The sequence below is a fragment of the Diospyros lotus genome, chromosome 12 (assembly GCF_014633365.1).
Source record: "Diospyros lotus cultivar Yz01 chromosome 12, ASM1463336v1, whole genome shotgun sequence".
Lineage (NCBI taxonomy): Eukaryota > Viridiplantae > Streptophyta > Magnoliopsida > Ericales > Ebenaceae > Diospyros > Diospyros lotus.
Genome location: NC_068349.1, coordinates 791,445 through 816,155, shown reverse-complemented (window position 1 = coordinate 816,155; position 24,711 = coordinate 791,445). Strand labels below are relative to the sequence as shown.

At 36.2% G+C, this 24,711-nt stretch overlaps 3 protein-coding genes across 5 annotated transcripts; all 3 read left to right on the top strand.

Moving 5' to 3' along the window:
• The first annotated feature begins 845 nt into the window (after nt 1-845).
• LOC127786749 (probable serine/threonine-protein kinase PBL26) lies at nt 846-2,775 on the top strand. The gene is made up of 5 exons (XM_052314393.1): nt 846-1,032; nt 1,116-1,309; nt 1,412-1,601; nt 1,681-2,072; nt 2,167-2,775. The coding sequence occupies exons 1-5, from the start codon at nt 846-848 to the stop codon at nt 2,533-2,535; spliced, it is 1,332 nt and encodes a 443-aa protein (XP_052170353.1). The 3' UTR covers nt 2,536-2,775.
• A 1,020-nt stretch (nt 2,776-3,795) lies between these two features.
• On the top strand, nt 3,796-7,803 carry LOC127787724 (thiamine-repressible mitochondrial transport protein THI74). Its single transcript, XM_052315796.1, has 3 exons — nt 3,796-4,792; nt 4,889-5,312; nt 7,186-7,803. Exons 1-3 carry the CDS (start codon nt 4,241-4,243, stop codon nt 7,470-7,472), a joined length of 1,263 nt encoding a protein of 420 aa, XP_052171756.1. The 5' UTR covers nt 3,796-4,240; the 3' UTR covers nt 7,473-7,803.
• Nucleotides 7,804-10,462: 2,659 nt separating this feature from the next.
• Nucleotides 10,463-19,461, top strand: LOC127787058 (transcriptional corepressor LEUNIG_HOMOLOG-like). 3 transcript variants are annotated; one of them, XM_052314906.1, is made up of 19 exons: nt 10,463-10,742; nt 10,968-11,035; nt 11,162-11,253; nt 11,574-11,671; nt 11,832-11,941; nt 12,063-12,364; nt 12,479-12,554; nt 12,654-12,765; nt 13,777-13,826; nt 13,918-14,166; nt 15,809-15,880; nt 16,044-16,265; nt 16,411-16,552; nt 16,637-16,743; nt 16,919-17,068; nt 17,235-17,390; nt 17,475-17,594; nt 17,691-17,888; nt 18,306-19,461. In XM_052314906.1, exons 3-19 carry the CDS (start codon nt 11,222-11,224, stop codon nt 18,447-18,449), a joined length of 2,340 nt encoding a protein of 779 aa, XP_052170866.1. In that variant the 5' UTR covers nt 10,463-10,742; nt 10,968-11,035; nt 11,162-11,221; the 3' UTR covers nt 18,450-19,461. The 3 variants fall into 3 exon arrangements, with proteins under 3 accessions (XP_052170866.1, XP_052170868.1, XP_052170869.1); XM_052314908.1 differs by having other exon boundaries at nt 11,133-11,253; XM_052314909.1 differs by having other exon boundaries at nt 11,128-11,253.
• Nucleotides 19,462-24,711: the final 5,250 nt, after the last annotated feature.

The window sequence follows — 24,711 nt, the reverse complement described above, 5'->3', positions numbered from 1 at the left end:
TAAAATTTTTATTTAGAATTTATTTTTTTTGGGTTAAAATTAAAGATACGAAAAATGAAAATCGCGTAAGAAATGAATATCAAACATTACATCCACCCAAAGAAGCTTATTCATCTCCACCTGGCCCTGACCGTTGTGCCAACTGGGGAGAGAGAGAGATGGCCACGAACAGGTAAGAGAAGCCGTTGCCAACCCCTCCAAATTGGTTCCCACATTTCTCTCTCTCTCTCTCTTTCTCTCAGAGCCCATCCCTTGGGATTCTCCTCCTCGTGCGGAGAACGGAGAGGAAAGCGTCTTCTCTCCTGATAAACCTTCCTTCTTTCGGGATGATTTGCTTTGACCTTAGCTGTCTCTCTCTCTCTCTATTTACCCCCTATTCCTCACTCTTTCTGTTTTTCGGGGGGATCCCATCTGCCATCTTTTGGGGATTTTTATACTTCCCTCGCAGTTTCATCACCTGGGTTTTCATGGTTTCTTCTACACCTCTGTGTGTACATGCTCCATATCCCCCCCCCCCCAACAATTAGCTTCTCCCTTCCTTTTAGTCAATGAAAACTCCCTAATCTCTTCACCCTTTCAAGCTCCGTTCCTTTGATTCTGGGTTTTGGACCTTCCTCTCCTTTTATCATCTCTCTCCTCAAAACCAACATCTGCCATCTTATATCTATCTATCTATCTATCTATATATATATCGTATACTTTGAACCCATCTTAAGTGATACATACGGATGTTGGTTCCCAGATTCTGGGTCTAAATTAAATTAATTCATTGACTCTCGCATTGCAAACCTTCCCATTATCTTCTCCCCTTGTGGCCCTTTGGATTCATTCAATAGATTGCAGCTATGAGTTGCTTTGCCTGCTTTTCGTCCAGGGAAAAGAAAACCGCCAGGAAGCTTAGTAGCAAGAGGGGGAAAAATGCGGCTGCCGCTGCTGCTGCGGCTGCCGCAGCCCCCGCCACCTTCGCTCCTGAGCCTGCTGCTGCCCCGGCCCCTACACAACCTAGAGAAGCCCCTCCACAGCCACTGCCCGGTAAGTACATTGCCTTTGCATTCATGTCAAGGGTCGTATTAATTTGTATATGGCGATCATTTTACAAAATATTACCTGTGCAGAAGAACCTAAGAAGGCCCCAGCCGAAGCCGAAAGCAAATACGAAGGCACCAGAGAAGCTGATAACAACATTGCAGCAGAAACCTTCACCTTCCGAGAGCTGGCTGCGGCCACAAAGAATTTCAGGCAGGAATGTCTGATCGGCGAAGGCGGTTTCGGCCGAGTTTATCAAGGGAAGCTTGCGAAGACAGGCCAGGTCCTGATATGGTTACGGTTACTGCATTGCATTAAACTGAATATTTTCTATATATTCCGTCCTCATTCTGGAATTATGGCGGTGTTTCGGTTGATGATTCAGGTTGTGGCTGTGAAGCAACTCGACCGGAATGGATTGCAAGGGAACAGAGAGTTTCTTGTGGAGGTTCTGATGCTGAGCCTCCTGCACCATCCAAATCTTGTGAATCTTATCGGGTACTGCGCCGATGGCGAGCAAAGACTTCTTGTTTACGAGTATATGCCGCTGGGGTCTTTAGAAGACCATCTTCTTGGTAATGCCATTCTCCTACTTGAGGCTGTCACAGGGACATGGTTGTTCATCCGCTAATGAATGAACGTTTGGATTTTCAGATCTTCCGTCGGGTCAAGCACCCTTAGATTGGTGCAAGAGGATGAAAATAGCCGTGGGTGCTGCCAAAGGTCTGGAGTATCTACACGACAAGGCCAACCCACCCGTCATATATCGTGATCTGAAGTCATCCAACATCTTGCTGGACAACGAGTTCAACGCGAAGCTCTCTGATTTTGGGCTGGCGAAGCTAGGTCCTGTCGGGGATAAGTCTCATGTGTCTTCCAGGGTGATGGGAACATACGGCTACTGTGCCCCGGAGTATCAAAGAACCGGCCAACTGACTGTAAAGTCCGATGTATACAGCTTTGGGGTGGTTCTGTTGGAGTTGATCACCGGACGGAGAGCCATTGACACCACAAGGAGAACGGAGGAGCAAAATTTAGTATCTTGGGTAAGTTTTGTTTCCAACTCTTGTGTTCTTCGTCGACGCTTCGAATCCCTAATTACGGCATAAAGAACTCTATTCAATCTGTCGATGTGAGCAGGCGGAACCAATTTTCAAAGAACCAAGCAGGTATACAGAGCTAGCTGATCCACTTCTCCAAGGAGACTTCCCCGTGAAATGCTTGAACCAAGCTGTAGCAATATCTGCAATGTGCCTCCAAGAGGATGACTCGATGCGGCCATTGATGAGCGACGTGGTGAGTGCCCTCAGTTACCTCGGGCAGGAAGTCGAGGCAGGAAGCATCACGCCCCTGTCAGACCTCGCCTCACCACCACCACCAGAAGCGACTGACAGTCACCAGGACGAAGTTAGCGCGATGGAGCGCCAACGAGCAGTTGCAGAAGCCATAGAATGGGGCTCCAACTCAAGGAATGAGCAGCTAAGGTCACTGGATGCAATTGGTTCCTAACCGTGCTTTCACTCAATCTTTCATCTTAAATCTACACAAGGATGTGAAGGATCTATCATCTTCTTGCTCTCTTTGTATGTTAATGTGTGCCCTTTTAGCAAGAAGAATGATTTACCCTGATCATGAATCATTAGTGGAATTCAGTTCTTGAGTGAGCACAGACTGATACGTGCAAAAAAACCCAAAAAACAAAACCAAAAGGAGAGTCAAATGCGAAGGAAGGAGAACATTTTCTGTACCTTATAACATACACATCATGTATCTTTGTCTCTGATACGGAGCATTAATGGAGAAACTTCTTGTTCTTGATCATCAGATTCATTTCATCAGTTCATCTTATCAACAACATTGCCTCAATTCTTTCTTTTCCATCTTATTATTATTATTATTATTATTATTATTATTATTGTGATAACATGTAACTAGAAATTTAAATTTGATTATGATTAGGATATATTTATAATTGAAAATGTATCTATCAAAATATAAATTTATATAAATTATTTTTTTGTATAAATTTATAGATTAGTGGTAGATTTATAGATGAGTGATATTTTACTCCTTTTTCTTGTAATTTTCTTAATTTAAATTTTTTATATAAAATATTTATATTCATTTGTATGTTTAATGGGTTGATTGTGATTTATTTTTTATTTTAAATTCTTACAATTATCGGTTCAAATCTTGAGAAACTACAATTACTACGCAATGGACTCAATCCTCAATTCGTTTTACTTTTTCGTCTATTAGGGTCAATTCATACACCATTCTAATACTCTTTGTGATTTTACCGTGTATTCTATTATTGGTATCAATTGTAATGACCATCCTCAATGAATTAGATATGGGTCGAGAAAAATGAGATAAATTTTAATAGGTAATACTATTTGTTTATTAATTGTTGACATTAATAGAAAAAAATTCATAAATTATTATTTATTTTTTAATTTTTCATAAATTATTCTTTTTTTATGTGAAAAAAATAAATATTTTTTATTGTATAATAGTGTTTATAAATTTTAAAATAATTATAATTTTATGAGTGTCAAACGTTAGACCACAGTTTACAAATAGTATTATCGTAAATATTTAATTTCATTTTATTTAAAAAATAAAAAGTAAAATACAATCTAATTAATTTTTATTTAATTGTTTTTTGCACGTGACACAAATTGCCACTATTATTTTTATTATATTTTAATATCAGGCTTTCCAACTTCGAATCTAATTAACGGGATTATATATTTTGATTTTATTTTCAATAAAATTACAGATACAGTCCCCGTTCCGTGAGAAGACGATCGATCCGCAGGTCTCCGGTTTCACGATCTAACGAAGATCCTGCAATTCATTCAATCAATCAATCAATCAATCTCTCAAATTCGTATTGAAGCATCGAATCAAGTTTGAATCCCTCGCCCCTGGTATTTTAATTCTCTGTAGCGTGTTAGATTTGCACATATTGAATCAACGTTTGAGGTTTTGGAACTATTCGATTCGATTGGATTCGATTCGACTGTTGTTAGGTTTGAGGCGAATCATCGCAGTTTGCCATTATAGCAGGAGCTTTGAATTGGTTTCCTCAATTTTGATTATTCTTGGTGAACTCTGGGAATTCCTGGTTGGAATAAAAGCTTATCCTTTCTAGGTATTTGGGAACGGAAGTTCCCTACATAGTTGAGAGAAGACATCGCGTTTCAAAGGCATGAATAGTCAAATTTGGAGATGGATTTTAGGTTTGATTTATATAGTGGCTGTTGCATCCATCTGGATTGCTGCTAGTTACGTGGTTCAATCAGTTGTAGATGCTGGCGTTTCTCCGTTTCTGATTACATATATCTGCAATTCCTTGTTTGTGGTTTACATTCCGCTAGTCGAAATTGGCCGGTATTTGGAGGATGCATATGGAAGTGTATTCTTTTGGCGAGATAGAAAAGACAGTAGTTTGCAAGAATTAGGAGAGTCAGAACAGGTAGTGCTTCTTCAGCAGAGTCATACAGGTTCTCAAGCTGATAGTTCACATCCAGAGCTAGAAGTGCGGGTCGAGCAAGAAGACATGGTCCATCGAGGAGAAAGTGTGACTTTTGTGATTGTGCCAGAAACCGATGGCGGCCAATCTAAAGAATCTATTACGGAATTGGACCATAAAGGGCGCTGGACTCGAACCAGGATGGCCAAGGTCAGCCTTTTGATATGTCCGTTTTGGTTTCTGGCACAACTCACTTTCAATCTCTCCTTGAAGTACACTACAGTTACGGTAAGGCATTGTTGATTCTTGATCTTCAAGTTTCGACCATCAACATTCCATTCATCTTTTGGTGAATTAACTTCCTTTTTATTTTTTTGTGTACAGTCAAATACCATATTAAGCAGTGCTTCAAGCCTTTTCACCTTTTTGGTGTCTCTTGCATTCCTGGGGGAGAAGTTCACTTGGGTTAAGCTGTTTAGTGTTCTTCTTTGCATGGGAGGAACAATAATTGTCAGCTTGGGCGACTCTGGAGCTGGATTGAGTGCAATTGCTTCAAACCCTTTGCTTGGAGACATTCTTGCTATTTTGTCAGCTGCCCTATATGCTGTGTACATAACCCTTATCCGAAAAAAGTTACCTGATGATGATAATGGGAAAAGTGGTCGTGCCAGTATGGCACAGTTTCTTGGCTTTTTGGGTTTATTCAATCTCTTGATTTTCCTACCTGTTGCCCTCTTTCTTAATTTTACCAAGCTTGAGCCTCTGAGTACGCTTACATGGAAGCAGATCAGTTTAATTGTTGGTAAAGGTATGTGTACTTTTTTTTCATTTTTATACCTATGTGATGCCTTCTTTCTAAAAAAAGTTCCCTGTGTATTCATTTATAGGTTGTTAACAGATATTTGCTTCTTTTTAACTTGTACCCTTTGTTCTGTTGAAGTAGCATGGCATTTGTGCATCTTATATAGCTAGAGAATGCTTATATTGGCTATATCTTCACCATTGTTGCCTGAGCCTTCATTTTGCAATTGGCACCAAATTGGGGTGTAGACTATCGCTTTGAATATATCAAGCACTACAGCGTACCTCATGCCAGTGTCCTTTTCATTAGTGAGCATGCACCCTTACATGTCTAATGATGTCAGTCTGAACTATCTTTTCATGTTTATGTGACCCTTTATTTTGCTTCCTATTTCTTTGGTAGCAAATGTATAACTGATATGCAAGGAACTTGATATATCTTTTACTTGGATATACCGTTGTTGGTACTGTTTAGAGGTTTTCTGACTTAAAACTTGTATGAATAAACCATCAACATGGCAATTTTTTTTACTGATTTTCATGTTCCCTGTGTTTACCATGTTCCTTTCAGTTGGGAGCATTAAGAGGAGGGTATTCTTGTAATAAAAGCAGGAGGTAGTTAGAGAATGGTATTATTGTAATAAAGATCAAAAGTCAGTTAAACTTCTCTCAATCTCTCTCTTAATTCTCTCCCTTCATTCTTCTAATTCTCTCATTCAAACCCTCAATTCCCATACAATTCCCACTGAATTGTGAGAGAATTTCATTGTCAGAATTGAGTTCTGACATCCTTGAAGGTGGTTGATCTAACCGAACAGCTGCCATTTTTAGCTTGTGATCATATGCTTTTGTCCACGGTTAATATCTTGTCCAGTTAGAGAATGTTAAGATAGGACTTCTATTGCATGTTTCAAATTTGGGATATCGATGTATCTAGGATCCATAAGACTTTCTCAAGCAATTGATGAGTTTGTATTTGCTTCAGATCTTTTTCATAGTCCACTGATAAGAATGAAAAAGAGAAAGATGAAACCATATAGGAGCGGAGAGAGTATGTGAAAGAGAGAAATGTGGGAGGAGACAAAACATTACAATAAAGAAAAATGAAGAAAGCTTCGAGGAGCACACACAAGATTTCAAGAGGGAGATAAAGAGAATGATAGGAAATATAGGATAGATTGGAAGGTGGACAGTGAGCAGGGGGCAGGTAGCAAGAAAGAGGATCTTTTAACTGGACCGTTTTGAAGGCCTGACAAAATCATTAACCTAATAAAATTGGCCCTATCCTAAAATCCTAAAAAATCTGGAAATATGATCGTTTAACAGCTTAATGAATTTGTCTTAGAAATTCATTGAATGAAATACCCAAACTAAATCTTCTTGTGAATTGAGCTGCATCTTAATCTTAAAGTTTGATGATGGTGTTCTCCAATAGTTTGCCTTTAGTGTAGTGGCCTAGTTTCAATATCTTGGTAATTGTGGGCCAAGTTTTAGCATTATACGCCAGTTCAATCTCTTTTTTTTCTTTATCCATATTAATCAATGACGAAGACAGATCAATGATTTTAATTCCATCATAATATTTTGTTATTTTTTTCTTTCCTAGTTGACTAATATATAGTTGCAGTCTTGGTGAATGATCCCTCCCAAGGCCCAAATGCCTTTTGCTTGTAGAGAGCATGTCTTTTCTTTTGCATAATGCAGCACAACGCCTTGCCCTTCCTACCATTCTTGTTGATTTTTCTTTCTTGCTGTCTAGGGTCGATACAATTTGGCATGTTTTACTTTTACATAAGCATCGGTGGACGATATGAATTTGCGAGTACCCCTCTCTCTCAATATCTAATTTTTATTTTTCAATTTTTGGTCATCCTATCTAGGTTTGTTGGACAACGTGCTAAGCGACTACTTATGGGCAAAGGCTGTTCTTCTAACCACCACAACGGTGGCCACAGCCGGGCTGACGATACAGGTACCTCTAGCGGCTGTTGTTGATTCACTGACAGGCAATGCCCCCAATTCCATGGACTACGTTGGAGCCGCGGCAGTGATGGTTGGTTTTGCGGGCATTAACATCCCTTCTGATGTGTTCTCAAGATCAAAAGAAGCCGCCGTTCCGCAGCTACAGAATGGAGCTGCCTGTCCGGCTGATCAAGGTCACCTGTAACCGCAAGTTGTGTCTGGATTCTGGAACATGCTGCTAGTCCTACTAGTTCCTGGTATGGTGCTGCTGCTGCTGCTGTTGCTGTTGTATCATCAGTACTTTCAGAGTAGAACATTCTTTACATAGCTAGCTTGGTGGATTAGCTTAGCTACCAAACTAGGGCAAATTCAACTTGTTTATATAAACGTAGCTTACACCTCATGATATGGAGATGTGAATCGGTTTCTCATTGTAGGTACTGTTGTTATCTATGTTTGGTTAAATTTTACCATTTATTGATAACTGAGCATTAATAAGGAGCATGCATGATTCAAATGGCTTGGCCGGAATGATATTTGTACGCTTACTTGTCATTCTTTTGATAACACTTGGCTCGATCGGACCAGCCCGGTAGAGGCCCAAGACTCCTATTGGCCTTTTCAGCCCAATTTCGACCTTATACCTGTCAGCGATGATCATTATCATCTTTGTATCCTTAACACTCTCTCATCCATTACAGATTTCATTGGCATTTAATAAGTGTCCCATCTAAAAATCCTTATTTTACTATATAAAGTCAGCCGACGTTATAGATTTCAATCAATAATCAGATGTAGTAATAAGAATTAACTAATTTATATTTTAATAATATATTATATTATTATTTATCTTAAATCTGTCCTAAATTAAATCGGACTAAAAACTAGTTGAAGTAAAAATATGTATCGAAGATAAGATGATTGAGTTTCAACTCATCTAAACCAGAATTGAACACTCCTAGTCATGATGTAGCGAGTGATTTAAAAATTTTAAAAATTAATTAAGTAAAATTGAAAATTTAAATTATATTCAAATTAAATGATAGTATGGATTGAATTTGGCCAAATTTATATTTATACAACTGTACTTTATGTTATTTTTTATATAGTCGCTTACTTTTTTTTTATTATTTTGATTATACTCATATATTTATATTTTTAAATTAATTTAATTTTTTTACTTTATAATTTTTTTTGTACGTTAATTCGAACTTTTTGTTATTTTAATTATATTTATATATCTGTAATTTTCAGTCATTTTAACTTTTATATTTTGATATATAAAAATAAAAAATGTTAAATTGACTTATCTTTTTTTTTTTTGTTAAAATATATAAAATTAAATTAATTCAAAAATATAAACATAGGAATAATCGAAATAACAAAAAATTTAAATTGTCATAAAAATATGAAAGTATAATGATTAAATTAATTTAAATATATAAATAAATTTTAAAAATATAATTAACAAAACAAAAATTTTAAATAACAATCCATAAAAAACAATGTGAAGGCGGAGTGAATTTATTGAAAAAGTTATATTTGATGGCGTAGGTGGGGTGCCAAGGGCTAACCGACTGAGTTGGCTTCAAAATGCTTTGTGAACATGGGCAAGTGAATGAAGAGAGCGTGCGCCGTGCGCCCACTGCACAATGCCTTGTGGCCCCACCAACCGCTTTTTGCTCTTCAGCTTCCGTATTGCTGTTCTTTTCCACGCCGATTCTCTACACCAACTCTACACCTTGCATCCGCATACTTCGCCAATCGTATAAATATAAAAATTATTTCCAAATAAATTATATCTTATTTTTAAAATTTAGATAAATATATTAGTAGTCAAATTTATATTTTTATCTTGTATTTTTACTTTTTTTTTTTGTGAGATCACCAAAATTTTTCATTGTTTCAATTAAGACTGGTTCAAAGAGTTTTGGAACCTTAGGCGATAACTAGTTTAGAGATTTTACCCACATTTATTGCTATCGTAGGGAAAGAAAAAGGCTATTAGTAGCAGTCCAACGATTAATGTCGACAGGGGCAGCAACACAGGCGTTCTTTCTCTCTCACTTTCTTTAGCCTGCTCGCGCCCCATTGGTTGTCTCTCTCTCACACTTCATCTCCTCTTCGGCTCAGTGACCTCACTCACCTCACATACTTAGGTCGACAACAACAACCAACATGGAAGGAAATGGTAGTTCGGCGATTGGTAGTGAGCAGCGACGCAGTCGAGAAGTGACGCAACCCTTTCTCTTCTGTGTTTACATGAACTGATCGACGTCTTTTAATTTTCCCGTTGTTGCCTTTCTCGCCTTTTTCTCTAATCTCTGTTGACCAATCGATGCCAGCCTTCTCCTCTTGGGTGGTCGACAGCCTATTGATTCCTGAAGGCTAAAGCTAGGCCAAAAAAAATTTGAGGGCCTTTGGCATAGGCCTTAGTGGCCTCCTCTTAAGTCTACATTGGTTTCGATTATACTATTAAATCTAATTTTTGAGTTAATTTAATTTTTGTACATTGATATTCTTGTGATAATTTAAAATTTTTGTTATTTCAATTACATTACTAGATTTGTTTTTTTGAAGCCAATTTGATTCTTGTACTTTCGATTACAATTTTAATATTATATTATATAATTTAATTTATATGTATTATCATAACTAATCTTGATATTGAATTAGTTATATTATATAATTTAATTTATATGTATTATTAATTAATATGTATAATTTAATTTTGATCTCACTTCAATTTTAATTTGGATTAGATTAAAAATCGACCAAAATTTTTAAGAAAATTGTTTCATCTGAACCAAAATTTAAAGGTTTATAGTCCCTAATGTTTTCACATGAACCTCACATTTTATTATAGATTACACTATAACAATAAAAACATATAAATCTTAATTTTAAGTTTTTAACCTTATAAATTAGAGAATTATTAAAAACGGATAAACTGCTTTGATTGGTGGAAGAGCTGATGGACCAGAAACGGGCACAGCAGATTAACGCCCAGGGGTAACAGCTGGGCTGGATGGGCGTATTAAATGAAAGTTGAGGTGGCGAGGCGGAAAACAAGTGAGGGCGCCCCCTCTGTTAAAATTCTTTCCCCATTGACGCCACGGCCCCCTACTGCTTAACCCTCGAGCACGTTCTCACTAAATACCGAACGCATTTGCTCCGGACTTAACTCCGAACCCAGCCTGTATAAGTCTAACAGCTGTGCCCCTGTGACCTGGCCTCCGGACCTCAGGCTTGGACCGCTTTCCCTGTTAAATAAGGTCGATCATGAACTTCGCACCGGCTCTTCAGTCTCTCCTTCTCTCGTTTTCTCCTTCTCCGCTGTCGTCGAAGATCAGAATCCCTATTTCTGTCGTCGGGAGAAATTGATGTTCTTCGTACGAATTAGCAGTTTCTGAAGTTGTGATATGTATACGGATATACGTCGGATCGTGATCGTTGAAAAGAATTTTGTTAATCGGTACCGTTAACTTTCGGCCTTCTAATTGAATCCGGAATCTGCGAACTTCGACTATAGATCAAATATTTATCGGCTAAAAATAGGACAATTCGGAGTCTGTAGTTTCGTGTCCTGATCACTCTCATATTATATTAAAGATTTACAATTACTAGAAAATTTTGTCGGAGACTTATCGCCTTCCTAATTCTTGTTCTTTCCCCCTTTTTTTGCCGGTCATTGGTTTAGTTCGAAGCAGGGTTGCGGTGTGGAGATTTTGTTTGGATCTCTAATGCAGGCTTCCATATAGTGGACAGGTATGATTGGGATTTAATTTTGATGAGTGGCCGTTATTTTGTTACAGGACTTTCTGTAGGTGCGTTGATCTTTATTTTCTATTCTTGGTTAGGGTAGATTGCTTTTAAAGAAAGCCTAACCTGCAGGGATTGACTGGAGACGCGAGCACAGTGACTAGTTTCTAGCATCGTTTCTTGCTCCTAATCATGGCGCAGAGTAATTGGGAAGCTGATAAGATGTAAGTGATGGTTGTTACTATTCTTTATTGCTATCTGTTAGCTGCACATTCCATTTGAAGTCGAAAGAAGGAAAGAAAACGGAATCATTTGCCTTTGTATGCTTTCCCCTGTTCGAAAAATTAGGGGAATCAGTGACTTGATTATGTGGGATTACGTTATGATTTTCTTTCTTTCCTTTTTTTTTTTTTTTGGGGGGGGGGGGGGGGGGGGGTTGTTGTGCAGACACTTGGTGACTCTGAATTTTGTTTCGTTTGTTCCTATTTTTAGCTAATATTCGTACGTGTTGATTTTACTTCTATTTTTCTGGTGTGCTTGATAGGCTTGACGTTTATATTCATGACTATTTGTTGAAAAGAAAATTACATACTACTGCAAAGGCTTTCATGACAGAAGGGAAAGTTGCCACGGATCCAGTAGGTAATGTTTGAAACATTGGTGATTTCTGATGGCTTAATTATAATTATATTTTTGACTTATTGAGTTATGGGCATGGTTTTATGCTTACAAGTAAAATTTCAGTATATCCAAAATAATGACTGAATCGTCTTGGTATTAATCTGGAAGTTTAAAGTTGCAGCTATTGATGCACCTGGTGGTTTCCTTTTTGAGTGGTGGTCTGTCTTTTGGGATATTTTTATTGCAAGAACAAATGAGAAACATTCTGAAGCAGCAGCAGCTTACATAGAGGTGTCTCTGAATATCTATATCTGTCTTTTTTCTTTTGTGCTTGGGATATGTTCTGAATTCTAATTTTTCTCAAACTCAATTTGACAATTTTTCCTTTGTTCTTCCCAAAATGACCAATTAGACGCAACAAATGAAAGCCAGAGACCAACAACAACAGCAACTGCAAATGCAGCAGCTGCAACTTATGCAACAACGTAATGCTCAGTTGCAACGAAGGGACCCTAATCATCCTCCGCTTGGTGGTCCAATTAATGCTATAAACTCAGAGGGAATGATGGGCCAGCCATCATCAGCCAGTGTATTTGCAATGAAATTTTTTGAAGAACGAATGAAACACCCTCATTCAATGGATTCCGAGACTTCTCCAGCTATCATTGATGCCAATAGGATGGCCCTCCTCAAGTCGGCAACCAATCATCAAGCGTAAGTTGCTACTGGTTATTTGTTGATTTTATTAATGCTCTTGAGCTCAATTTTATTTAAATGCTTCTTTTGAACTTTGAGGTAATTTTTCTCGTGTTCCATTGGTTGATTCAGGCAACTGGCTCAAGGAAATTCTGGGAGTATGTCTGTTGCTTTGCAGCAAATGCAAGGACGATCTCAATTGACAGCAGTAATGTCATTGATCAATTCTCTTTACTTGCTGTTGCACTTTGTGAACTGTCCCTTATACAATTCATGCTTAGTAAACTTATCCTTCCAAAACTCACAGGACATTAAACCAGAAGTTAATGTGGGTGCACCCCAGAAGTCTTTGCCAATGGATCCTTCCTCAATATATGGACAAGCAATTTTCCAATCCAAGTCAGGCCTAGGTGGTCCAGGTACACCACGAACTCCTCCGACAATGAACATAGTTACTGCATAAGCCAAAGATTGCTTGAAATGAATAGTAAAAGGGTGCAGTTATCTTGGGATGTTAGGGGCATTTGATTCTAGTATAATTTTGTTTTACCTTCTTCTGAATTTCCTTAATGAAGTTTCCAAACATGTGGGATAAAATATCTTAGTTTTGTAATGTTTTGCAGGAAGAAATGGTTAGATCCTAGTTTATGCATTTGTTCTGAACATAGTTCCTGCTTGTTTGATACACTATATTAGGCTAACTAGAATAGATGACTTACAATTGATGTTTTGTTTGTAACCATGTTTTCTTCTAACTCCTGAGATCTAAAAAGATACTGTGCAATGGATAAAATGGCACTGCATGGGCTAGATGTTAGGGAATTTGAGGGTTTAACAGCGCTAGACAGAAAGGAGACTGCTGAATAACCTAAATTTCACATTTCAAAGTAAACTGGGACCAACCATGGAGTGAAGCAGAGTAGAATTTATTTCCCATCAAAAGTAGAGTAGTTATGTCACTTTGGATGTATTGTGTGCTCAAGTCATAGGATCTTAGAGATGGCTTCAATACTGGATGTCCTGAAGACTTGTGCCTTGGATGAGGCATGATACGAACACAACATGCATGCCTACAAACAAATCCAGAGAGAGGAATATAGGGCAAAAAGAAAAACTGATCATAATGATTGAAAAGCATGAGATAAGACTTGAGGGTGCCTCAAGGGTTTTTTTCCTTGATGTATCACATTTGGAAAAGGTTGTGTTAGTTCCATTTGAACTCCCTCCATAATAAGAACAACTTCCATAAAATAATTAAAACTTTACTTACCAAGGGTGATTTAGTGAGTTGGGGAGGCAATGAACTTGATCACATAAACCATTTATTCTATGTCGGAACTTGGTTGGGTTTCTCTCTCTTCCTTTTTTCCCAGAATTGGTATCATCAGAAGGGAGATTAGATAGTCCTTATGGTTTCTCTGTTCTTCTAGGACTAAATCAAGGTGTCACTGGTCTTCCGCTGAAGGGTTGGCCTCTTACGGTGAGTTACTCGAGACTCTTTTATTTTGGATATTCTTGTACAGTTTGGAGATGTATTTTTGTTTGATTATTGTCATTCTTATTTTATCCAGGGAATTGAACAGTTACGACCAAGTTTAGGCTTACAAGTACAGAAGCCCAATCTGCAGACCCAAAATCAGTTTCTTTTGCCATCACAACAGCAGCAGGCCATAGCACAAGCTCAGGCGCAAGGCAACCTTGGAAATTCACCAAATTTTGGGTTTTCTGGTTTGCCAAGGGGTAGCTTAAATGTTAAAGATGGTCAACCCTCAAGAAATGATGGATCTATATGCTCACCTGGCCAGTCAAATTCGCCAAAGGTCAGACTATCTCCATAAGATTGCTAAGAATATTGTACAGACTAGCATTTGATGCACATAGATATATGCACAATGAATAGATGCAATATTCACACTCCTTCATTTCAATATATTTAAAAAAGACTTTTGTCTTTCTCTTTTTATATATTTGTACTTTCTAGCATCCGTAATATCTACTTACAGAGTGTTCTCTTCCATTGGTTGACATTTCTTCAATTACGTGTAGAGAATTGCTAATCCATCTCTATCAAATTATTGTTCTCTCTCTATTTATAGTTCTGCCAGTTAACACTGGGGTTAACGTAGTTTGCAGCTAATGTTTCCTTGGTCTTAGCCTTTCAAATGCCTATGTAAATGCTTCTTTCTTGACTATTTAGAATAAAAGGAAAACTCAAGTAAGCCTTTTTGCCAACTAACTAGAGTTTTTCTCCATTTCCTTTCACAAACTACCATAATTTCTATTAAACTAGAACATTTCATGTCTTTCGCTAGTACTCCAATAGAAGTTTATTTTGGTCTCTTACTTCCGTATCATTGCCCCCTATTTTGGCATTGTCACTTGTTGTAACAGGGACTGCATATTGTGACATGCTCAAAGCCTCGAACCATTGTAACCACTGTTTTCTGATTTTATGTTTTATCTTCGGTGAATGCTATCTCTATCACTTGACATTCATTTATTCCTGGCCACATCTCCTAGATTTTTCATGCATCTACCCAGTGGTTGGTGGATCAAAAAATTTAGTTCAGTGGGGCTAAAATATACTGATAATTTTTTTTTTTTACAAACACATATTTGTAATATTCCTCTACAAGATCTCAAGTTTTAAAATCGTTGTATAATAGCTTCAGTTTTATGGTGTCAAATATTTTCTTTCTATATATCTATTCATATATATATATATATATATATAAAAGAATATGTGTACATATATGACCACACAAAAAATGATATTATTAATTATTAAATTAAGAATGCATTTCTTTTTTTTTTCTTTGTTAAAAGCATAAGTGATATTGTTTCTTTGCACATATTTTAAAGAACTATCTATATTTTATTAGATAGATAGAAATTATTTAAATATTAGTACGTAAATACAATTTTTATACAGAATCATATCTTTAACTATGAATCATATAATAATTTTTTTTTCAATTAATAAAATCTTCCTATCCATCAAATAAAATTTTATTAGTTCTCAGGGTTGCTACTAATAAAATTTTATATCTATATAAAGGCTCCATCACGTGAGTTAATTGCCAATTACAGGATCATATTCTTAACTACCATATATTTTCCTGTGGTTTGTATTTGACAAAATCTTCTGCTTCTCCACTGCTGGTGGATGCCAGAATCTTACTTGATTCCCGACCAACCAATTCACTGACTTTCACTTTCCAAATCAGCACTACCATACTAGTATACACTCTTTGTACTCTCCTTTTTTTTTTGTATATTTATAATCTCTTTTCTTGTGATTACAGATCTGGTAAACTAGTTTGGTATGTCGGTCTTTCCTGTATCTTATACACATTTGTTTAACTTTTGAGTGTTCTTGCATATGGCCCTTCATTACTTTTATTTTATTTCATTTTTTGATTTCTACAAAGGTTGTCTGAGTCTTTAGTGAGTTTTCAACAGATGAAGATGGCACAGATGCAGCAGTCTTCTTCTCAACAACAGGATCAGTTGCAGCAGCAGCAGCTGCAACAGGTTGTCCTTTTGAAGATTTAATAATAGCGTCCAGTTTCAGAAGTGGATTTCCCCTTCACTAATACTTGCTATTTGCAAACAGATTTCAAAAGCTACTGCATATTTTTATCCTCTTTTGGTTTAAACTGATGGATGTCTTTGCTGCCTCTTTGTCCTCATGTAGAATAACCGTAAAAGGAAACAGCATTCTTCTTCTGGACCTGCCAATAGTACTGGGACAGGGAATACAGTGGGTCCATCACCAAACTCTCCACCATCAACTCACACCCCTGGGGATGGAATTACAACAGCAAGTAGCGTGCAGCATGTCAACAGTGTGCCAAAAAGCATGATGATGTATGGTGCAGATGGATCGGGAGGTCTAGCATCATCTACAAATCAGTTGGTATGCCAACTTAAATATCAGTTTACAAAAATATGTTCCAAGGATAACATATGTACTTACTTAATCTTTCACAATTGATTGTGGAGTTTATGAGTGAGATGAAGCAAAATGGTATAGTTCCTGAAACTTTTGATTATTTATGCAGGAAGACATAGAGCATTTTGGAGATGTTGGCTCTCTAGATGATAATATGGATTCGTTTCTGTCACCAGATGGAGGAGATGCAAGAGATCTTTATGGCACCTTAAAACAAGGGCTTACTGAGCATAAAATGGAATCTTCTAAGGGTAATTAATTGTTTTTTATGGCATGTGCTATGTTGGGCTTAAGTTTAGAATATTGCTTAGGAATGGTCAATTTCTTCCTTTCAGGCTTTTCTTTTGGGGAAGCTGGCTGTATGAGGACAGGGAATAAAGTTACATGCTGTCATTTTTCTTCAGATGGGAAGTTTCTTGCTAGTGCTGGACATGATAAGAAGGTATTCATGGCACAGTAATTTGAAAATACATCATCTGAAGGATAGTTACTAGGCTAATTCTAGTGATAATTCCATTCTAGTGCACATTGTTAGAAATGCACTAGTCAAAAAGAAATAGGACTACTAGCATAGTTCCGAAAGTCGTGGGATTAATTATTGCTGTTGAATCCTTCAGGCTGTCATCTGGCACATGGATACACTGCAAACTGAAAACACTCCAGAAGAACACCAATTTTTGATTACAGATATACGGTTTAGACCAAATTCAACTCAGCTGGCAACAGCATCATTTGACAAGTCTGTGCGATTGTGGGATGCAGCTAATGTATTTGTCTTTCTTCCCTCTTTTGTTTTGATAGACCTTGATAGTATGAACATCTCTATCATGCTGCTTCTATTTAATTTTTGTTTGCTAGAATAGGCATGTTTGAAGTTTGCATTTATTACCATCAGCAACACAATAACTGGTGCACCATTTTTTTTTTTTGCAGCCAAGTTATTGTTTGCATGCTTATACGAGGCACACTTCACATGTAATGTCCTTAGATTTCCATCCCAAAAAGAATGATTTATTCTGTTTTTGTGATAGTAGCAATGAAATTCGCTACTGGAACACAAGTCAATGGACTTGTGCGCGTGTCTCCAAGGTTTGTCCTTGCTACCTTCTCTTCTATTTGCTATTGGAGTTGCAATTGGTTTTCTGAGTTCTCGTTATCCTTTTCTTGGTTTAGCAAGGAGGCAGTGCTCAGGTGAGATTTCAACCAGTAAGTGGACATGTACTGGCAGCAGCATCAGATAAGGTGGTGTCCATCTTTGATGTAGAAACTGATAGGCAAATCCATACATTCCAGGTTTGTATATGTTTTCTGTTATTCTGTTGATGGTTGTGGTCTGTATTGTACTTAGTGTAATGATCTGTATGGTTTTTATTTAACTTCTGGGTCCAGGGGCACTCTGGAGTTGTAAACTACTTATGCTGGGATCTTAATGGAGACTATTTAGCATCTGTCAGTGAGGACTCTGTGAAAGTTTGGTCATTGGCCTCAAAGGATTGCATTCACGAGCTTAGCTCCACTGGGAATCAGTTCCACTCTTGTGTTTTTCACCCAAGTTATTCAGCTCTTTTGGTGATTGGTGGATTGCGGGTATGTGCTTTAGTGATTAATTCATATGATTGCAAATTATTACTGATTACTGATTAACATTTTCTTTATTAGTTGACCTTCAACATGCCCATATTTCTCCATATGGAGATATTTGGCATTACATGTTAATTAGGTTATCCTTGCTACATTCTAAGTTTAAGAGTTCCAAGTGAATATCAGTATACTACCTCTTAGCTATTTCCACAGTTAATTCTCAAGGTGAAGAAGTTACCCCAGTTTGTTTAGAAATTTATTTGGTTTGTTTGTCTTCCTTGACATGAGAATAATTGCAGCCTTGGAATCTTAGTTAGGACCTAGTGTGGTGGCTTGTTGATAGTTTCTAAGCCCCCAAATATGTTTCTTAATATGCACTTCTGTACCATGGCTACTAAGTTACTCTGATTTTAATCCTTGCAGTCTTTTGAGCTCTGGAACATGGCTGAGAACAAGAGCATGACTGTTCCAGCACATGGCAACATTATATCTGCTTTAGCTCAGTCACCTGCCACGGGAATGGTGGCCTCTGCAAGTCATGACAGCTCTGTCAAGTTGTGGAAATAAGTAATACACAATCTGTGACAGTACACCTTCTGATCAACGCTTCTTGAACTACTGCTGCTGACATAAAACTCTGAAAAAACCTGGCAAGGTGTGATTTGTGCTGTGGCAGTTTCTAGAGGTTTGATTTGTGAAAGCTGGTGAGAGTTTGGACGCACAATTATTGAATTGTTTTGGTGGAAATGGGAAAGAGTGCATAATCACAAGCATCATCATATTAATGCAATACTATTAGTTGAGCCATGAACGTTCCAGGTTAGTTCACAGCCCAAACGATCATCTTGTAACACTTTTGGGTGCTTCTTGGTATGACTGAGACTCAGACTGAGACAGACCGCAGCCAGTTGTGGAAATGGTCCGTGATTCTGCTTGCTAGTTTGATGCAAGTTAGCTTGCTTAATTGTGATATACATGCAGTTTGTGTGTGGGTCCTTTTACATTTGCTTCAAAGTTTTTTCCGCTTGGCTTCAACAATGTAAACCAGTTTTGATTCTGCCAGCGGCGGCAATGGCAACTTGCAGCAGCCTCTCAGTAGTAGTAGTAGTAGTTCTCATAGGCTAAGGTTCCCATTAATGTGGTATTGTTCATATCATAAAGAGATTTGCAATCTTTCTTATATTACGAATATCATCAGCTTGTTGAACATGATCATGATATGATGCCACAGCCCACCGGACATAAGCATATGTCCTGCAAAATTGGGGATGCCACAGCCCACGGGTGGTTGAAACATAAGTATATGTCCCGTAAAATTGAGAAATCTTTTCGTTGCTTCTTTTGTAGGTTTTCTCTTTTTCATTTGAGTAATGCATGCGCATCGCATTGCAGGACATATGCTTATGCTTCAACCACCTGTGGGCTGTGGCAAAATTGGGGAATCTTTTCGTTGCTTTTTTTTTTTTGTAGGTTTTATCTTTTTCATTTGAGTAATGCATGCGCATCGCATTTTTATTGAAAAATGTGTTAGACAAATAAAATAATATCATTCTTAAACTTCATCCAATGAAGAGGGTCATATTATCATGACTTTTATCATTATTTTTTTCATTTAAAGAATTCATCTTTTATGGACTGTTTTATTTTTATTTTTATTTTTATTGTTATATAAAAGTTTATGATAATTTTTTAATACAATTTAATGCTAATTTAAAAAAATAATTGTTGACTACATCTTAAAACACAATATTCTAAAAATATAAATATAGAGATAAAAATAAATATATAAAAAAAGGACAATAAGTAAATAAATCCATTAACTGTGTCCCTTTCGGTACCATCCGTAAGAAAAGAGTACTCCTGCTGGTCATGACTCTTGGGTAGGGCTAAGAAGTTTCAATTATTAACATTGAAGGGAAGGGGTCAAATAGATTGAGTTTTCAAATCATATTTTGTGAAGGTATTATTTATGGGTAAGGGGTAAACAAAATCTTGGTTTAATAGAAATAATTGAATTGAATTAATAAAAATTATTGACTTAATTTGATTTAAAATAAGGGCCGATTCAGTTTAATTTTTGTATTAAAAAAATAAAATAACTAAATTGATTAAAATATTATTTTTATTTGAGCAAGAGAAATTTTGTAATCAAATAATATTATTTTTAATTAAATAATAAATATTTTTAAATTAAAATCTACTCACAAAAATTAATTAAATAAAATTGTTCTATTTCATAAATTCATCTTATTTTAACATTTAAATAATTCTATTACCGGATAATAAACGCAAGTGGTTTGAATCATTTAATCAATTAATAAAATTATTTAAATTTAGAAAATAAAATATAATAAATATACTTTATTTAATAACAATATATATTTATTGATACTTAAAATTTTTTCCTAATATATATATATACTAGGGAATGCCGTGCCTTTACTGTAAATAATATAAGACTAAATAATACTAAGATTAAAAAAATTGTTCTACAATATCAACAAATTAAATTAAAATTTAAATATCAAACAATACATACCAGTTAGTGCTATTGCTGCCAATCAAATATAAAAAAAATTAAATATCAAATACTACTATTGCTATAAATAGAAATTAAAATTAAAATGCACACCAATTAGTGCTACTACTGCCAATTAATTATAATTACATAAGAAAAATAATATTATATGATCATTCACCAAAAGAGTAGGTTAAAATTTTACAAAAAGTGGGTTAAAGCTTTACAAAAAATGTATGCTTTACAAAAAATGTGTCAATAACATGTCTTCAAACATGTGTTTGCCCGAACTTCCTCCTCATTACTTTCTAAAAAGTCTTCGTATCAACTTGTATGTATCCCCAATGAGGAACATGCACAATAATCTGGTAATTTGTGAAACAAAAAAAATATAGATTAGTACATTTGTTGGAAATATACATATCAAAATATATACTTTGAGATTGAAATTACCTTATTACATCCCCATCGAAGCAAGGTAGTTGTATTTCTCCTTTTAAGCTCCATATATTTTTCGATCCAATCCTACAGAAGTCCATATTTCAAATTATTATTAAATTAAAATTTTTAAAAAAATTATATAATTAATATAAATAAATCTACATAATTACCTTCTGAACACTACAACAACACTTCAGGATAAACAATATTTATAGTAGAATCCAAACAATCTTTAGGGAGCAGAATACTTATACGATCAAATGATGTACATCTGGACAATGCCACATATAATTGCCCATGGCTAAACACTGGTATGCGCAAATCAACCCCAACAAATTTCACAGATTGTCCTTGAGATTTATTAATGGTCAAGACATATGCCAATCGGACTGGAAATTGACGTCTTGTCATTTGGAAAGGCATTTCTGAAGAAGATGGTGTCAAATATATCCTTGGTATGAATGCCAAATTGCCAAACTTTTCTCCAGTTAAGATTTGAGCTTCAATTATGCGAGTGTCGCACCTAATAACCATCAATCTTGTACCATTACATAGTCTATCTTTCGGTGCAATATTTCTCAACAATATTATAGGACAACCCACCTTCAACTCTAACTTAAAAGTTAGCAACCCAGGAGGATCCAATGAATTTAAATATTCATTAGGATATCTATTTGTAATAGTATGATCAATTTCATTATCTTCAAACATTTTATCTGCTGCAAGATAAGTATATAATCTCCCTGAAAAGATATTCAACGCAATAGTATTGATGTCACTGACATCATCGTTACGCGCAGATAGAATTGTGCGTTCAGTTAAAAATGTTGGGGTTGATGTCTCTATCTTGTTTAACCGTGGGTAAACTGTTGAGAGTAATTCATTCAAATCTTGACATTTGTGTATTGTTGATGGAAGTTAACGATTTCTTGAGGATTGGTCCCAATCTAAGAAAAGTGAAATTAATAAAAAATTAAAAATGAAAACATAATAATTTATTAATTTAAAATAATCTATATAATAAAACACATCTATATAATATGGCACAAAGGTTAAAGTAGTGTTACCTCCATCAAGAAGTTTGTAAAATTAGCATTTTCACGGCTTTCATGATTCAAGCGCATATTCAAATCTAAAGTCAAGATATGTATATGCTTCCATAGAACAGAGTGTCTTAATGATGCATTCACAATTTGCTCACGAACTCCTTTGGGTATAACTGATAAGATTTGTCGAAAGTCTCCACCAAGAACAATAGTAATACCCCCAAATGGCTTTTCACTATCACAAATATCCCTCAATGTACGATCAACCACCTCAACACAATGTCTATGTTGCATCGGAACTTCATCCCAAATTATGAGTTTTGTTTCTCTAAATAACTCAACTTGTAATGATTGTTTGCTAAGCCCACAATTCGAATTGTCCAAGACATCCAACGGAATGGAAAATGTTGAATGTGCAGTGCGACCTCCTACCAGTAACAATGATGCAATTCCAGATGAAGCCACAGTAACAACGATATGCCCGAGGCTACGACATTTTAATGCAATCGTATTGTACAGAAATGTTTTCCCTGTTCCAGCACCCCCATTCAAAAAGAAAACAGTTCCTTTATTTTGAAAAACTGAAGAAGTGATTGTGTTATAAGCATTTCGCTGTCCATTATTGAGACAATCAATAGTAATTTGTGGATCTGTCTGTTGTGCCTCACTCTGCAGTTGTTGATGTTCAAATATCAATCGATTATCAACTATTGCACTCCAATTTGCAGTAGGTTGTGGCATGGGTGGGAAGTCAATTAAACTTTTGCCTGATTCATAAAGCATTTGATTCAAAAGATAGAGACCATAATCTTTAATTTGAGCCTCAGTTGGGTTAGAAATGGCAAATAATGTATGAATCTTATGTGCAAGGTCATCACATATATGCGTTGAGAATTGATTCCATAATGTACATGGATTTAGTGGAGAGCACTGGGTGAGAATAATACTAAACAATCTCCTCAATTGATATCCAGTTTTCATAACTACAGCCTCTTTCAAGCATTGTATCCATTCTTCATCATCTTCTAAAAGCCCCATTGCAACACATGCTAATTTAAATGTATCATGCACAACATTATCGATCGTACGTAAAGACTGAAACGACTTTGGTCCTTTGACAACGGTTAGTAACAAACGCAGATAAAATCTTTCACCACAATTAGGGCTAGCAAAGTACATTCTACCAATTGCATATCCCATTTCTCTTGATTTCCATCTCTTTTCCGACTTGAGCCAAACATAATGCTGTGGAAATTCTTGATAAGTGAATGGACATTCATCTTCACTACCAGCACAATATGCAAAGAAGCCAGTAAGAGTTGACATTTGTTGATCAGCTCTAGACTGAATCGTTTCTAATGACTCTTCTGGATTAAAAACAACGCGATGCATTCCAGGTAAATGAAGTGTCAATCGTACAACTGTTGGCATCTCTGCATGCAAAGGATGACCAAATATTCGTCAAGCAGCTTCTGGAGGTCCAATATACCTTGCATCGAGATATTGTTGAATCTCATTTATCATTCCTAATAACATCGTTGTACGATCATAACCCTTATAAATGTACTTATGTATATACTTGACACATCTCATCCCGGCACAAACTTCCACATTTATATGACAGTTGAAAAGTTTAGAAAGATATGCATTGTATGGTACGACATCCTTGTTATCAACTTTTTGCCCCCTCACAGTATGTACTTGACCATTATTGCGATGACGATAGATAGGGTATCCATCTTGATCCATAACTGTTATTTCTGTGAAAACTCAAGGATATCTCTTAGTACATCTACCATTTTCCATACATGGTGCTTGCGGATTTCGAGCACCACACGGTCCATGTACCATACAACATTTGATAGTTTCAAAAAGTATAGGATCATTTTTTGGGTCTGAAAATTCTGCACAAACCAATTTGTCTACTTGAGCACATGTCCGAATTTTGTCTGGGCCCTTAAGAAATAAAAGTGCATGCATATGAGAGAGGCCTCGTTTTTGAAATTCAATTGTAAAAACATGCGCAACTTTATTTCCAAACACTTTATTTGTTTCTATCACCTTCATCAAATATTTTCTCTTCAACTCAAAAACACGGGCAATTAAATCAGGACGATCAATAGGTTTTTGATGTGGTAGTAATGCTGAAGTAATTTCTACCCAATTGGGATTTGCAGTCATGGTAAGAAAAATATCTGGGTGTTGGTTGTATCGCGTGATAGCCATTGAATCTTGAAAGATTTCAAACATATGTCTAGGACTACCAGTAAATGAAGATGGCAAAACAAACATTTGACCAATTTGACCAAGTTGCACATAATCTGGATCCATATCTGACAACTCTTGGTAAAGTTCAGCCCGAAGTTTTCCTTGATTAAGTTTGTAGTATGTCAATCGATTTTGCTCAGTTGCAGCCCAAGCATCTACCAAAAACTCTTGAAATAGTTTTCCACCTCTCAAAATTGTTGAATACTCTGTGGGTCGTTCAAACAAACGATAACTATAAAATCCATTTGAGTAAGTCGATCAGTTGAAGGTCAATCATACTGAACATTCCACAATTTTAACTCAGGTTCCCATCCAAGCTCACCATATGGAAATAATAGAACATAATGTAATGGCAAGTATGCTGGGTGACATTCATTAATTTGCATCAACTCATTATTTCCTCGAAAATGCAAGATAATATCTCTCATTCCACTTGCCTTTGTTCCATCACCTGGTATTACAATCGCAATCTCATATGCGGTTGGTAGGTTATATCGACGTCGATCAGTTCTTGAATTGTAATGAAAATGAGCGGGTAGATTGTGTCCTGCCGAGT